Below are 17954 nucleotides of genomic sequence, written 5' to 3' on the forward strand. Positions count from 1 at the left end.
TTTAAAAATCTACGACTAATCAAATTATTGGCAACATCGGAGGAGTTTAGTTGTATACGCAAAGAAATGTATACGGATCCCAAAAGTGTTTTAACCTATTACGGAGTCCACTTAATCCGACGTGTTGGTCGGAATCCACATAAAGCGCTACCCAGATAATAATATACACGATGTATATTCGCCTGGAGTTAGTATAATACCGTTTTAGTACGGAGCCCCCATTAACCGCTAGATCTATATATATATATATATATATATATATATATATATATATATATATATATATATATATATATATATATATTGTTATGCTATTTAAATTGTATTATATTGCTTATTTAGGAAAAATCCTGTCTATATTTATTAAATGATCTAATCTCCAATTAATCACAATAAATCAGCATTAATTAATTACAATCTCAGGCTATTTAAATTGTACCTTTGATCGTGGATTCAAAATATTTTCCAATTGGCTTCCTAATCGGGATAGGTAATATGACCTGAATAAAATACATAGAATTTCAACTGAACTATATGTGAGATGTCCTTTATTTTAATGAAATTTTATATAACAATCAATCCTGTAATATTTGCAATATACTAACTTTAAATATAGGAGAAGTTGTTTTCTATCATGGACCCAAATGTTATTTTACATTGATTTTTAATATGTGTTATAACTAAGCTCTTTTTATAATTCTCTTTTTTTTAAGTGATCGCAAAATTAACTGTCTCTATTATTTATTCAATTTATTTAATTAATAAATGAAAATCACACTCCGACTCTAATGAAAATTGACTGACCTTTCCTTCTCTGCCGTTGCAATTCTATGGCCACGCCACAACAAAAAAATCCTTTCTCTGCTTCTGCTCCTATTGTGGTCCAGATGACGTACACCTTTCTCCTATCTGTCCTTGTATCTGCAACCCAACAACTCGTGTTAGTCTATCCAGCCTCCTTTTGAGCCAATTTCCGCGTCTGTTTATAATTCCAAATGTTTCCGGCTTCGTCTGCTATTAATATTTTTATACCCTTTGGTTTTCTATCTCTCTGTACCCCGTTCCTCACACTGGTCAGCTTTTACACAGCAAATAAACACACCCGGTAAATTACGTCTTCGGGACTTCAAAAAAAAAACACAAATCACAAAGCTCCTTCCTTCTTGGACGACGAAAACTGACTAACCAACTTTTTTTCTCTCTCCTCTCTCATAGCCAAAAACCGCCACCTCCTTGCATTCAAAACTTGACCAATAAAAATCATCCACCTGTGTGGCGTATATCGTTACCAACCAACTCTCTCTATAAAACGTCATTCGGGTAATTCCAGAAAACAACCTTCTTCAATTATTCTAACTAAATCTATCTGCTTTACAAATATTTCTTACTAATAGCTACAAACGATACCTGTTTCTCAATTCAATGTCTTTTGTTAATAAACTTTTACCGATATAATCTTTCGGGGAGAAAAAAACCACCGCAAATCCCGGTCTATTGTTTACACTTTCTATATACACTTTTATTCCGGGTAAATCCATTCCACAATAACCGACTTATTTAAATTTCTTATCGATAATATTTAAAAGTCTTGTCTCTGAGGCCTAATGAACAATTCTTCGAACAACTTAAAATACATATTTTGTCTTATACAGGATGTTTGAAAATTTATATGCCCGTGTCTTTATGAAATATCAATAATTTTAATTATTATTTAAGTAATAAAATTTGTATATCGGTTTTTTATTGCTTATGGACATTCAAAAGTACAACAAATCCCCGCCTTTGTAATCGATAAAATTTATAAATTTATGCAACTAAATTTTCTCGAGGCAAACTAAAACGCACTTCCTGTATGCTAGCTGTACTTATGCTACGTATTATCCTATCCTACTATCTACTTTATACAAATTTAAATCTTCATTCGTGATATTTATATACATCATGGATATTATAAATACCTCTGATCTTTTCAGAATCCATATGTTTCAACTCATAGCTGTTTACTCCATCCTCGTTTGTTGGACTCGTCTCTTCTTTTGAGGAATCCCAAGTTTTGCTTTCATTTCTTGTCAAAATCTTTCCATCTTCTTTTGTTGGGCTCGTCTCTTCTTTTGAGGAATCCCAAGTTTTGCTTTCATTTCTTGTCAAAATCTTTCCATCTTCTTTTGTTGGGCTCGTCTCTTCTTTTGAGGAATCCCCAGTTTTGCTTTCATTTCTTGTCAAAATCTTTCCATCTTCTTTTGTTGGGCTCGTCTCTTCTTTTGAGGAATCCCAAGTTTTGCTTTCATTTCTTGTCAAAATCTTTCCATCTTCTTTTGTTGGGCTCGTCTCTTCTTTTGAAGAATCCCAAGTTTTGCTTTCATTTCTTGTCAAAATTTTTCCATCTTCTTCTCCTGAGCTCGTCTCATCTTTTGAGGAATCCCAGGTTTTTTTTTCTTTGATCTTTTTCAGACCTTTTCTCCTCTTTCTTCCTTTTCCTTTCTTCGTCGCCAGGTTCATTTCCACCGTTTGTTCTTTCTCTGATTCGTCCGTAATTTGTTTCTCTTGTTCCTTATCCTGTTCTTCTTCTTTTTCCTTTGTTATTTTCATCGTATTGGTTTTGAAGTCGATCACTACATGTTTTTCCGTTAATTCGTCAACGCCTACAATCATGTCATGTGACATATTCGGCATTATTACACATTGAAGTGCATACATATTTTTTTTCAATCGTACCATTACTCGTATACCTTCATTTATTGTTGCCAATGTCCGTTTATTTGCGCCCACTAAATTCACCCTAGGTATTTTATAAATTAGACTTGTTAAATTTACTTCTTCGATTAATTTTCTGTTGACCAGTGTTATTTCAGAGCCTGTGTCTATCATAATTTTAATTGGTTTCTCATTTATAAATCCATCCACAAATTTTAAATTAACTCCATTTCTCTTTTCATTGTTTCCTGCCAGTTTAATAAATTCCTTGGGGTGACAAAACATTCCTGTTTGTTTCTTCGTTTTTAGTGAGCGCCTTCTTGAAAACACGCCTGTTGTTCTTCTGTGTTTTCTCTCCCGTCATCTTCTCTCTCATATTCATTTTCTTCTCTTTGCATATTATTTATTTCTCTTCTGTTCTCTTTTGGTCTATCATTCCCGTATCGGTTACCGCGAGATTCCTGTTCATTCCGTGGGTTATTGTATCTGTTTCCTTGGTATGGGCGGTTATTTCTACTCTGATTTTCCCGATCCCTGTTTTCATTCCATCTCTGGGTTCTGGGTTCATAATTCTCTCTTCCGTTCGGTCTATTTTCATATCCCCGTCTAGGTATGAATTCTCGTCTTGTATAATCTCTTCTAAAATTTTGACCTCTATCTCTATATTCTTGGTTTTCTCTTTGTCTATAATTTTCTTGCGGTCTTCTTTCTCTTCTTTCATGCCTACGTGATTCTCTCATTTGCAAAAATTGACATAAGCTGTCAATGTCCTTGTAATTTTGGAGATTTATGTGGTCTTCCAAGGTATCTTCAAAATGTCGCGATATCAACTCTACCAATTGTTCTGATGAATAATTATATTGCAAATGTTTTGCATTATTATAGAGTTGTAATGCGTACATCTTTTCTGATACGCCCATCCTCTCATGGTATTTTCCATTTTGTAACTCTTTATTTACTTGTAGTTGCTGGATTTTTCCCCAGAAATAATTTAAGAATCTTCTCTCAAAATCTTGCCAATTGTCCAATTCTTCTTCCTTGCTGACAAACCAAAGATTTGCCTCTTCTTTGAGATGGTTTCTGATGGTTTCCTTTGCTGTTGCAAACGGTCCTATGTATTTGACTTTTTCCTTTAGGTTATTTATAAAAGGCACTGGGTGTATTTTCCTTATATCCCCGCCAAATCGTACTTTTACGTCTTCTGTGCTATGTACGATGACTTCCTTTCTTTCTACTCCTCTTATCTCCATCTCTGCAATTTGTTTAAATCTCCTTTCCGTTTCTTTCCGGTCTTCTTGTCGCGCATTTTCAAATTTTATTTCTAATTCCTCCAAATTATCTTTAATTCTCATTTCTTGTTCTTTCATATTATTTTTAATTTCATTAATCTCTTCTATTTGTTGTATCAGTTCTTTCTTTATCCCCTCAACCCATCCTTTAATTTCCTGTTCATAGTTTTCCAGACGCTGCTCTATATTGCTCATTGTTTGTTTTGTTTCCCGTTGGTTTTCTTCCATTGTTTGTTTTGTTTCATCCATTATGTGTTTTGTTTCCAGTTGATTTTTATCCATTTTTTGTGACGATTCTTGTATTTGTTGTGTCTGTATTTGCATCATAGCTAATAATTTTTCTAAAATCCCTGTTTCTTTTCTTTCCTCCATTATTGTAGCATTTCCTTCATTATCCGATCCTTCATCAATAATTGTTTCCTCTTCTATCTTATCCTCTTTCCTTTCTTGCGTTTTGCTTTGACTCCTTGTGGTCGACATGTTCGTTAGATTATTTATCCCCGCCAAATATGAAACTTTGAAATTTGTGCAATAATATCCCCGCCAAATATAAAATTCTACTGGTCTGTTGCAACAAACGGGACTTTTCCTGTTCAAATGTAATAACTCTTGAGTACGAGTATCAAATTTCAATATCCCACAAATAAATCAAATGGTAAAATATCAAATGTCAAAATCAATCATAAATTGTCAATATCACGAATAAATCAATTATGGTAAATTGTATCTTAAAAAAAATATATAAATCTTTATGTCCTCAATTTTTACATAATATTTCACTTTATCCCCGGCATATAAACTTTCAAATATCTGCTCGTCTACTCCTATCCTTTCAAATTTGCCAACTAGAAATATTTTTCAAAGCTTTACACGTTGGGGGCCATTTTGTTATGCTATTTAAATTGTATTATATTGCTTATTTAGGAAAAATCCTGTCTATATTTATTAAATGATCTAATCTCCAATTAATCACAATAAATCAGCATTAATTAATTACAATCTCAGGCTATTTAAATTGTACCTTTGATCGTGGATTCAAAATATTTTCCAATTGGCTTCCTAATCGGGATAGGTAATATGACCTGAATAAAAAAATACATAGAATTTCAACTGAACTGTATGTGAGATGTCCTTTATTTTAATGAAATTTTATATAACAATCAATCCTGTAATATTTGCAATATACTAACTTTAAATATAGGAGAAGTTGTTTTCTATCATGGACCCAAATGTTATTTTACATTGATTTTTAATATGTGTTATAACTAAGCTCTTTTTATAATTCTTTTTTTTTTAAGTGATCGCAAAATTAACTGTCTCTATTATTTATTCAATTTATTTAATTAATAAATGAAAATCACACTCCGACTCTAATGAAAATTGACTGACCTTTCCTTCTCTGCCGTTGCAATTCTATGGCCACGCCACAACAAAAAAATCCTTTCTCTGCTTCTGCTCCTATTGTGGTCCAGATGACGTACACCTTTCTCCTATCTGTCCTTGTATCTGCAACCCAACAACTCGTGTTAGTCTATCCAGCCTCCTTTTGAGCCAATCTCCGCGCCTGTTTATAACTCCAAATGTTTCCGGCTTCGTCTGCTATTAATATTTTTATACCCTTTGGTTTTCTATCTCTCTGTACCCCGTTCCTCACACTGGTCAGCTTTTACACAGCAAATAAACACACCCGGTAAATTACGTCTTCGGGACTTCAAAAAAAAACACAAATCACAAAGCTCCTTCCTTCTTGGACGACGAAAACTGACTAACCAACTTTTTTTCTCTCTCCTCTCTCATAGCCAAAAACCGCCACCTCCTTGCATTCAAAACTTGACCAATAAAAATCATCCACCTGTGTGACGTATATCGTTACCAACCAACTCTCTCTATAAAACGTCATTCGGGTAATTCCAGAAAACAACCTTCTTCAATTATTCTAACTAAATCTATCTGCTTTACAAATATTTCTTACTAATAGCTACAAACGATACCTGTTTCTCAATTCAATGTCTTTTGTTAATAAACTTTTACCGATATAATCTTTCGGGGAGAAAAAAAACCACCGCAAATCCCGGTCTATTGTTTACACTTTCTATATACACTTTTATTCCGGGTAAATCCATTCCACAATAACCGACTTATTTAAATTTCTTATCGATAATATTTAAAAGTCTTGTCTCTGAGGCCTAATGAACAATTCTTCGAACAACTTAAAATACATATTTTGTCTTATACAGGATGTTTGAAAATTTATATGCCCGTGTCTTTATGAAATATCAATAATTTTAATTATTATTTAAGTAATAAAATTTGTATATCGGTTTTTTATTGCTTATGGACATTCAAAAGTACAACAATATATATATATATATATATATATATATATATATATATATATATATATATATATATATATATATATATATATATATATATATATATATACATGTCCAAAAGTTTGGAATACGTACAAATAATATATCTACGCCTATGGTGGTTTTAAAATTGTTATTAATATTCATTCTAGAGCTTTTTTAAATGAAAATGATAAAAAATTTGAATCGTTTTTGTATGATTTTGATCACATTCTGATACACATACGCTGATTAGCGTATTTACACATTTTTTCAGTTTTTGTTTAAATTTGAATTGAGCTGTTTAAAAATGCCTAGAAACGTGATATCTCATTTTGACATACCTAGAGTAATTTCTTTGTTACAACAAGGCTTTAGTCAAAGTTATAACGTGAATATTGTTGATGCTACTCAGAGTGCTGCATCGAAAATTAAAAAAAATTCAAGATACAAATGACGTTAAGGATTGTCCCAGAAGTGGTAGAAGTCGATGTACAACAGCAGCACAAGACCGGCAAATACCATTGATAGCTCGTAGAAATCGTCTAGAATCTACAAGTGGTATATCCAGAGAAATTTTTAGGAGTCAAGGACTGAATATTTCACGGCAAACAATAACACGCAGACTATATGCAGTAAATTTATATCGTAGAAGACCGCTACGTGTTCCTAAACTAACCTACCAATACAAAATAGTAAGGTTGCAATGGACTAGATAAATGGTGCATCATGGTCCTAACTGGAATAACGTGATGTTCTCTGATGAGTCAAAAATTGGCTTGGTATCTGATTCGCGAACAACACTGGTTTGGAGGGCACCAGGACGACAAACCCGACTAGAAACAGCCCAACCGCGTGTCCCATTTGAAGGTGGCAGTATTATGGTTTGGGTTGGTATTATGAGTGTTACACGGACGCCACTGCTGGTTCTATAGAGAAGAGTCACTGGTGATGTGTACATCGAGGAAGTATTAAATCCTATCGTACGTCTTTTGCGAGGGACAGTAGGTGATGAATTTGTGTTTATGCTTGACAACGCACGTCCTCATCGAACAGCAACAGTACAAAATTTTCTGGAAGAAGAAGAAATATCTACATTACAGTGGCCCTCGAATTCCCCCGACATGAACGTTATTGAACATGCTTGGGACATTCTCAAAACACGCATCAAGAAGCGAAACAATCCCCCTATTACACGTCGAGAATTAAAAGATGCTGCCTGTGAAGAATGGGCGAGAATTCCGCAAGCCCAGCTCGACCAGTTAATCGTCAGCATGCCAAATCGCCTACAGGCATGCATACAGGCCAATTGAGGAATTACTAATTATTAGTTTTATTAAAAATTATTTTTTTCTATACTAATTTACTTTTAAATGTAAGTTGTACATTGTAAGTTTTTCACTCCAAGAGAATAAATAATTTTTTTGCATATCGTTTATCTGGTTTCGAGATTTATTTAGTATTGTTGAAAATTGAAACAAAATGATGTTTAATTATTCAGAAGAGTGTATATATAAAAATCAATAAAAAGATGAAATATTCCAATATTCCAAACTTTTGGACATATTTGTATATATATATATATATATATATATATATATATATATATATATATATATATATATATATATATATATATATATATATACAGATTGAACGAATTTAAAACGGAACATACGAAATCAATGTATTTCGGCTCAACTCCGCTCTAGGTGGTTGGCCAACAAAAGGTTGTCAAATAATTATATTATAAAAATCCAATACTTCAGCGGGCTGCTGGATTCTGAATTCATTCAAGAACAAGTCACAACTCCACCCAAATAGGTTGCCTAGAATCACTGAAAAAACTAGACTACACAAGCAGTTATTATGCGGTCAAACCACTTATCGCTTCCTTATAGTCCAAGAGATAGAGCCGAAATTTTGAACTGATCAGTAATATGACATTTCTCTATTGGAATATATTCATTGTAACTGGGTTAAAACTTTGCCTTACAGGCGGACGCCCCTCGTGGTACAGGGGGTGGCTATACAGGGATGAAGTTGTCATTTTTTTCGGAAAAATGAACGATCCATAATATGGCTGAAAATTTGCCCAGAGTAAGATCTTGGTATAACTAGACGAAATCCCAAAGGGCGGACGCGAGAGTGCATACATAAGGGGTGGCGGACAGGGGTGAAATTGCAATTTTTTTTGCCGAAAAATTAACGATAAGTAATATGTTCGCCATTTTCATGGCTCATTATTTAGCCCCTTAAAACTCTAAATCCAAAAGGGCGGACAGCTGGGTTGGTACAGGGAGCCATAAAACGGGGTCAAATGTAGCACTTGCCTGCGCATTTTAGGTCTCGGTAACAATTTTCAAACTGATTTTATTGTGATATTTTTATACCGATTGATTTGAAAATTTGTATGCTCACTTCTGTTACTATTCTAAGAAGCGTCAAGTAGAGTTTTGCTCAAAATTTTCCAAAAACATTTCCGTAAATGAAAATTTTCGTAATTTTTTGAGGTAAAATCTAATTTGTAGAATCCTTTCGATTTTCTGTAAGTTATACCATGATTTTTTTCCAAAAATTTTCAAACGATTTTTCCGATAAGAAAAAAAAATTTAGAAAAACTTTTCTAAAACATTTGATAAAACTCTACGTCATCGTCTGAATCTTTTATAGAATATTTTGTAGTTTTAAAATGATATTATGATGTTTTTTTTTTCAAACTAAAGTCATATTTACTTTACAAATCACATTTTTTTCTTAAATATAAATATTTTACGAATTAATTTTTAATTGAATAAATGTTTGATATTTGATATTTTATTAAATTAAAGTAATTTTATAATGATAACTATTAAATATTTTTGGTATAACAAATAGTAATTTTACTTATTTTTTATTACAATAAAAAGGTTTTTAAATTTATATTGCATAAATAATGGTTGTTCAGATACCTCAGATGCCAGAATCAGTTCGAGAAGTAGTGATTGAAAATGAAGCAGATAATGAATGTGATATTATTGAAAGTGAAAGTGACAAAGATGATGAATGTGATGACATTAATGAGAGTAAGAAAAATAACGAAAATTTAGAAAAACTTTAAAAGTCTATCACCGGGTATGGATTTATTTTTGTCCAAGTTTTATATTGGTCCACTATTTCAAATACAGTTCAAACAGACATATATTAAATTGTATGTTCCGTTTTAAATTCGTTCAATCTGTATATCAATAAGTATATATCTTAAAACGATTTTAAATAATCTTTAAGCTCCTACAAAGTAATGTAATTTTTACTTCATTGTTCAAAAGTAATTGAAAAAGTTTTAAAAAATTCCTTCTTATAATTATATATAATTATAGGGTCAAAGATTTAGAATCGAAATTAGCCGAAAAAGACGCCATGATTAGGGTTTTGCAAAAGCACACGTATGAAAAAGATATGACAAGTATGTTGGGAAGATCGTCCCATCACACACCCCATCCTAGTTTAGCTGGACCAGATATTGACCATGTTCTGGGTACCACAGTTTCAAGGGAGGAACTGGGTAAGTTAATTACTTATTTTATAATATATATTTTTTTTTTATTTAAAATTAACCTGCCTCGACAGTTTATGGTCATTGACACGGGTACAGTTTGCAAAATTATATATATTTTATATACAAGCATTTGATATGAACAATTTGTTGTGAAGAAGTTGAACAATAAAACTTATCACTATGCACTGTTTATATTAGCTGAATTAAACATGTTTCTTTTAAAAATTTAAGAACACTGTCAAAACGGATTGGTACACAAAGAATGTCTTCTAAATATCTTTTTAGGTTGTGCTTGTTTCTGGAAGAATCATACTGGCAGTAATCCATTAGCCCGTGTTTGATGGAAAGGTGGTATTACAGTAGTGGCATACTGGAGGGTTTTCTGATGCCATAAGGTATCCATACGTGAGACGTGTATGACCTATTCGTAATCGGCGAATAATTGATTTTTCTTTCCTGTTCATAGAGGACATATTAACGCGATATAAGTTGGGTTGAACGTCATGCAGCTTAGTTTTTATTTTATTCCACAGATCTGCCCATGAGCTGAGGATTTTTTGTTTTATCAATATCTTAAGATCCGTATGAGTTTGGACTTCTTTGAAGACTGAGTCAGAAGAACAAGCTGCGTTAGCGGCCTGGTCTGCTTTTCCGTTTCCCAATATACCAACATAAGATGGAGTCCAGTTCATTATGACTATTATGTTACCAGAATATAGTTGGTTACATATGTTATGTATTTCCTGGACTAATGGATTTTTGGAGAAGATGCATCTTCTGGAATAAATCGAGGAAAGAGAATCAGTACAAATGGCAATTGTTTTGCTTTCATTTAAAGTATGGTGGATTAACGTCTCTAATGCTTGGATTTTCATCGTCATTGTGGACACAGGGCAGCCACAACAGTCTTCGTGCTTGGACGCATCGGCGAACAAAATTTCATCAAAGTGTGTTTAGGTTGAGGATATTTTGGAAGGATTTTCTGAGGATTGAGTTTGTGGTTTCTGTTTTATTGAATCTGTATAAATCAGTATTGAATATTGGAGGATTGTGTGTTTAGGTTGAAGATATTTTGGAAGGATTTTCTGAGGATTGAGTTTGTGGTTTCTGTTTTATTGAATCTGTATAAATCAGTATTGAATATTGGAGGATTGTGCATCCATGGAGCTGTCTTGGGGGCGTAAATAGACGTAGTATTTAAACGGTTGATGGAATTTTATAAAGGAGATAATATTTGTGGTAATGGTGAGTATGTGATGTGATGGGTTTGCTGGGGGAAGTTCTATGGGATTGATTAGATTTATTACCGGATTACTTGGGTTTGCTTATATTCTTACAAAGTATGAAAGTAGAAGTGCTGCCTTCTTAGATTGAGTGGTGGCTCTGAAGATTCAACAGAAACACTTTCAGCGGGGCTTAATTTGAAAGCACCAAGACATAGCCGTAGGGATGAATTTTGAATCGTGTTTACGAGACTTTAATCAGAAGCTACCAAATACCATATAAAGAATACTGCCATAGTCTACCTTAGAGCGAATTAACGATCTATATATTTTAAGGAGAGATTCTTTATCAGCTCCCCAAGAGTAACCAGCAAGAGGATAAGGTAAGTTAGTTCTTTGGGCAGAGTTCTTTAAGTTCATGAATAGGGTGTCTCCAGATAAGCTTTTTATCAAAGGTGATACCAAGAAGTGTCAAATAGTTAACTGTTTGTAAACGAAGTCCGTAGAAGAAATCTGTAAACGAAGTCATTAAAGGTAGATAGGTCTTTGTTTTTGGTAAAATGAATTACTTTGGATTTATAAGCTGAAAACACAAATCCAGCACGCGTATACCAGCTGTCTATTTTGTTTATTGCATTTTGTAGAAAATTGCTAGTGGTAGCTGTGACTCTGCCTTGGCAGTATAAACATGAAAGTCATTAATGCTAAGTAAAAATAAGGTAGTGCTTAAAACTGAGCTCTGAGGTAAACCATTATCCAAAGCATGTGGTTTTGATATTTTTCCATTTGTTAATACTCTAAAAGATCGATTAAAAAAAAATTAAAAATAAATAAATAAATGTTCTGAGAATTAGAGATTTTTGTACAGTGTCCTAGGCACTTTAAATATCTAAAGTTACTGCTATGACTTTGTTTCTATTCTAAAATGCGGTAACAATGTCAGTGTGTAGTGTGACAAAGTTATCCATTGTACTTCGATTTGATCTGAAGCCTGTTTGGAATTGGTGAAGAATATTATTTATTTGTAGATACCGTAGCAATCATTTATTAACCATCTTTTCTAACAGTTTCTCTGAGAGAAATTGGTCTATATATATTTTTTTATTTTCCAAGTAAAGATTTGCAATCTGTCCCGTTTGGACAATAATCAGATTTTTATAATTCAAACAAAGAAATTAACATGAGCGAAGAATACCTGCCAGTGCTGGTACCTTCCTAATTAAATTTAACTACAATTAATATTAAAAAACAAAATTCTTATATTCTAAACAATTTACTTATGAAAATCTATCTGGTAAGTCGAAGGGTTTGTGTCTCTTAAGGCTTCTCACTTCCCTGCTGTTGTCCAGTAGGTTTACCTCACTAGAATTTGGGTGAATTTCTAACCGCTTTAAATGCCTATCACTATACTTGTTTATTTCTTCGCGCACAACACTCACTGAGAGATCACGATGTATGACTTCATTAGGGATAGTTCAGATCTTCTTCCAAGTAGCCAGTAAAGTTATCATAATTTTAATCCAAGTTGTTTTCGTTTATTGAAGATGTGGTTTCTCCAAGTAAGTCGTCTATCAAAATGAATACCAAGGTATTTTGCACTATCGGATTGCGGTATATGATTTGATTTACTTTCATTAAACTTGAATTGCCATTTTTTTTAACCACATCTGAATGGTGTTTAGTTGGACTTGTAACCTTCTAGATGCTTCGATCGAATTTGTGTGCGCCGAGAGAATGACCATGTCATCAGCAAATGTTGCCAAGGAACACTGATCAGAAAAAGGTAGGTCGGCGTGTATAATAGATATAAGAGTGGACCAAGCATACTACCTTGAGGTACACCAGAATTTATAGGTCTCAATACTGTTACTATCGTACCGTATTTTATCTGGAAATGTCTGTCTGTTATGTAGAATTTGAATATCCTATAGTATTCAGTTGGTAGTTGTTGTTTAATTTTATACAGCAAGCCTGTATGCCACACTTTATCAAAAGCTTGTGTGATGTCTAAGAAGACTGCAGATCAATAGTGCTTTTCCTCCAAATTACGTATTCTAAAGGTTTGCCTATTTCTTTTTCTTTAGGTGCCGTCTTCTTAGCGAAGGTTGGCGATGACCTCTGCAAAGTCTTCCCTATTTTTGGCTTTCCTTATTATTTGAAAGTCTAATCCTGTCCAATCTTTGATATTGCGCAGCCAGGTCATTTGTCGTCTACCCGTTCCGCGTCTTTCTTCTATTTTCCCTTCTATAATAAGCTGAAGGAAGTTATACCTGTCGTGTCTAAATATGTATCCAAGATAAGACGTTTTACGCTTCTTGACAATTTCTGTGAGTTCTCTATTCATACGCCTTAAAACCTCTTCATTTCTAACGCGGTCGGTCCATGGAATTTTCAGCATACGACGAAATACCCACATCTCAAAGCTCTCTAAACGTCATAACGAGCTGACTGTTAACGTCCAAGCTTCCACGCCGTGTAATAGTACACTATATACATAACACTTTATCATGCGGTATCGTAGGGACAAATCAAGATTACGGGTAGTGAGTAACTGTCGCATCTTTAAGAAGGTGTTTCTTGCTTGTTCTATTCTACATTAAACCTCTTGTTCTTGGTCTAAGGTTTCATGTATCCAACAGCCTAGATACTTAAACTTTTTCACTTGTTCAACTAGATTGTTGTTGACTAGTATGTTTATAACTGGTGTGTGTTTTTTTGAAATTACCTTAAGGCCGTATAGTTTTCCTTCTCGCACTACTTTGGTTAACAGAATTTGTAATTCTTCTTCACTGCCAGCAATCAGTACTGTATCATCGGCATACCCGATATTGTTCACGATTTTTCCATTGACTTTTATTCCTTCTTGTGCTTCATCTAGAGCATGTGCAAAGATGTCCTCTGAGTACAAGTTGAATAATAATGGTGATAGTATACAACCTTGTCTAACTCCTCTTTGGATGTTTATGGTTTCAGTATCACCCATTTCAGTTCTGACAGAGGCGTTTTGGTTCCAGTAGAGTTCACGTATTGTATTAATGTCGTTTGGATCCAGGTTCTTTTTTTGCAAGCATTCTATTAGCTGATCGTGTTTGACTTTGTCAAAAGCCTTTTCATAATCTATAAAGCACAAGTAGACATCTTTTTGTTGATCCCGACACTTTTGCATGAGAACAATGAAACTGAACAAAGCTTCTCGAGTTCCCATACCGTTTAGTATCTTCTTCGCATTTTTTGTAAATTCTGTTATGGATAATTTTTAGAAATAGCTTCAGATTGTGGGGCATGAGACTTATTAATCGAAAATCGTTACATTTTTTTGCGTAGTTTGATTTGGGTATAGGCACAAACGTAGACGTTAACCAATCTTGTGGAAGTGTACCAGTCTTGTATATACTGTTGAAGAGTCTTGATAATAGTTCTAAATTGTCTTCTTCCAAAGACATTCCATTTGCCTATTTTATGGATTAAAATAACTTGCGCCACTTTCCATTACGAAATGCCATAAAGTTGGCATCTCATACATTGTGATAAGGTACGTTTGAATTATGGAGCTTCACACTGTACTATCATGTTTTGCAAAACTTTGATGTCATAAATATCCTTATTGTTTAAATTAGGTTCAAGATCAATTTAGAACATTGATAATGGTTTTTTTTGAAATTCTGTCTCTGATGTTTGAAATATTTCTAATTTTATGACCATGTCCTTCGGTTTCAGCCTTTTAGCGTAGGTATATCAATCCAATAGTGCACATTTTTCAGGACCACTCAACTACGCTCTTGCTTCTGATGATATGTGTGGAATTCAACTTTTTTCTCTATTAATATCTTTATTATATTTGAATATTCGCTTTTTTTGTTCGCTAAAACTTCGATTCGATTATTTCCAATTAGTTTACAACTGTAGCCATTTTTAGCAACATAGTTTATTACGGTTGCAAACTCATTCACATCTAGTACATTGGGAACAAATATTGGTGGGGGTTTATTGTCTGTGTCATTACTTTTGTTGCTGGTTTGTTCGGCTTCCAAGTTCTCTTCGTTAAATGCTTGGAATCGGTTATGAAGATTTGTTTTCTGAACGAAATTAGGTAATGTCTTTTGACTTAAGTTTCTTATTGGATGTTCTGGACTTCGTTTTCTCTTCCGGGTTGGGGCTGTGTGAGAGTGCGTTTCATCATCGGTTGTTTCCCCCTCTCTTCATTGTTGCAATCAATGAAATGATGTATCTGAGAACTTTACGATGATGTATGTTGCATAGTTGGGTTTAGAAGTTATAGGGGTAATAATGGTGATACATTATTGGTTGTAATTCTGTCTGGACCTGTGGTGTTAGCATGGCGCTGGCTGTATATTTTGTTGTGGTAACAATATGTTTGAGGACTGGGTTGGTTGAAGCATACTGGGCGCATATTGAATATTTCCAGGCTGTTGTTGTTGCCCGGTGCTGTACATTTCTTTCCATTGAAACTAAATTATATGTTATAAAAATTAAACTTAATACATACATTTTGCTCCTGGCTCCCCTACTAATACCTAAATTTGTAGTATTACTTTATTACTGGATAATTACTTCAACATTTAACACAACACAAACACTTTTTCCGGTTGTCGTATTTAAGTTTTAATGTCGAATTGATTACTATATGATAAGGATGATAACGTAATTATTGTACTAATTATTTCTTTGATATTTGTTTGCTGTTCGAAGGTTAGAACGAGACTGTCCTTCAATATGATTTTATAAAATTGGTCTATACTAAAACAATTTTTAATTGAAGGCGATTAATTGTCAACATCGCACTTAACGAAGCACTTAACGATAACTTCGCAACGAAATCATATTATACTTATCAATTTTACAGAGGCGTATCAAAAAAAAATTAATTTAAAAGTATTTAAAAATTTAAAAGTATTTATTTAAACACATCAGTAATTACGTAAAAATTAAATCTAAGACCGATATAATTATTAAATTATCATGTGTCTTTTGACAAGTATCTTATAGTTGTCTAACAAATTAAAGTAAAATTTTATTCTTATTATAGAGTATGTAATACAAAACTTCAAAAAACAGAAAACCTTTGGAAAATACTTATTTTTGCATTAGATTATACAATCTGATATTTTAACATATGATCTCGTCTATACACTTCATTCTCTATTTATAGAATTGCTGTGTGCTGTAAACGTTATATTTGTTTTTCTTTTAACTTGATTTGAAAGTTTCCTTGTGTTTATTTGTTTTCCATATAAATTAAAATGAAGTAAGCTAAACTAACATCATGTGAATGCGTGTATATAGTAGTGCATTTGTTTATTTGAGTACATTTTTGAAATATGAAATGAAGATGGCACTAACTACTAAAGAGTTAAAAGCTTTCTTAGAAGAGGACTCAGATTGTGAAAATGCTGACTCACTTAATGTGGGTTATTTGCCGCCGGAATTAAATGAAGTTTCCGATGTAGAAGACATTGATGATAATATTATTTGTGAATAATCAATAAAATCGGATATTGCAGGTACATATGAAATACAAATGATTGACGATTCTGGTTATGATATTCCTCTGAACCACAGATAAAACGTCCAAAAAAAAACCAGGTAAAAATAGTAAATTCAAATTTGTCTCAAGTTATTATTATAAACAACAGATACTCCTTCGTACTCAGTAGTAATTCAACATCAGTCTGATTTATATAGTTAGACAATATAAAAGCCAACCATGGAGGCAAGTCATATATTGAAGTTTTTTCACTCTTTTTTGATAAACAAGTAATTGAGAACATTCTACATTTTACAAATATTTATGCATCGCAGAATAACCGTCACGATTTTGAAATGAATGACACAGATTTAAAAAATTTATTGGCATATTTATATTATCTGGTTTACACTCTGCTTCAAGTTGGTATATATTGGTCAAAGGATAAGGATAAAGAAAAGAAAGCATGAGCATCAAACCGCTACATCAGTGTCAAACTTAGTACATGGAAATTAATCTAAATTTGCTTTACCAGATGAAACCAGATTCGACAATATTAGCCACATTACAAAAAGAGACGATAGTGCAAGAATGTCGGATGTGCAAAAGTAATACTATTTATTTATGTAAAAGGTGTAGAGTGCATCTACACCCCGAATGTTTTGAAAATTTTCAACTTAAAATTTAATTAGAATTTAAGATACAATATGTTCTTTCATTAAAAATTATAGAGTTTTTCCTTGAAAATGACAAAAAAAATCTTTTTGGTTGTAAATTAGTCTTAATTTATGTGTTATTAAATCAAGTATAATAAATTAATTGTCAAATTTCTCTTTGTATCGCCCTAATGGGTTAATACTATAAAAAGAATAAACTTATCGCAAATTTACTTTACTTACCTTAATACTATTTTAAAGTTAATAATAAAGTCTATTTAATAAATATATTCCCAAGAAATAGAACATACTACGCCTATGCACATATTGAATGTGGAACAAATAAACTAAAATATCATATTTCTCTCATTCCCATTCTTTCTAATAACGTAAATATATATATAGACCAGCGAAATGTTGATAAGTTTACCGATGTTTCAAACTATTCAATGAACTTTCTTAATATTGTTCTGAAGCTATTTTCTTGTGGCATTTTAAATTAATTTATATTTAAATGGGAATAAGCCACAATTAAAGGTTAAAATACGTTTATTGACGTTTCAATTTTCACTTCGGAAATCGTTCTCAAAATACAAACATTTTGTTTTTTGAGAACGATTTCCGAAGTGGAAATTGAAACGTCAATAAACGTATTTTAACCTTTAATTGTGGCTTATTCCCATTTAAATATAAATTAATTCAATGAACTTGTCTA

The 17954-nt window shown here is 32.7% G+C and overlaps 1 protein-coding gene across 8 annotated transcripts in view; it reads left to right on the forward strand.

Moving 5' to 3' along the window:
• The window catches only part of LOC140451284 (angiomotin-like protein 1), an 880806-nt gene that overhangs the window by 546105 nt on the left and 316747 nt on the right, over window positions 1–17954 (forward strand). For all 8 annotated transcript variants that reach the window (XM_072545031.1, XM_072545028.1, XM_072545036.1 and 5 more), the window contains one exon: window positions 9697–9881. In XM_072545031.1, the coding sequence (XP_072401132.1) occupies window positions 9697–9881 (185 nt within the window). The remainder of the gene's footprint in view (window positions 1–9696; window positions 9882–17954) is intronic.

Source organism: Diabrotica undecimpunctata, chromosome 1, assembly GCF_040954645.1.
Source record: "Diabrotica undecimpunctata isolate CICGRU chromosome 1, icDiaUnde3, whole genome shotgun sequence".
NCBI classification, from domain to species: domain Eukaryota; kingdom Metazoa; phylum Arthropoda; class Insecta; order Coleoptera; family Chrysomelidae; genus Diabrotica; species Diabrotica undecimpunctata.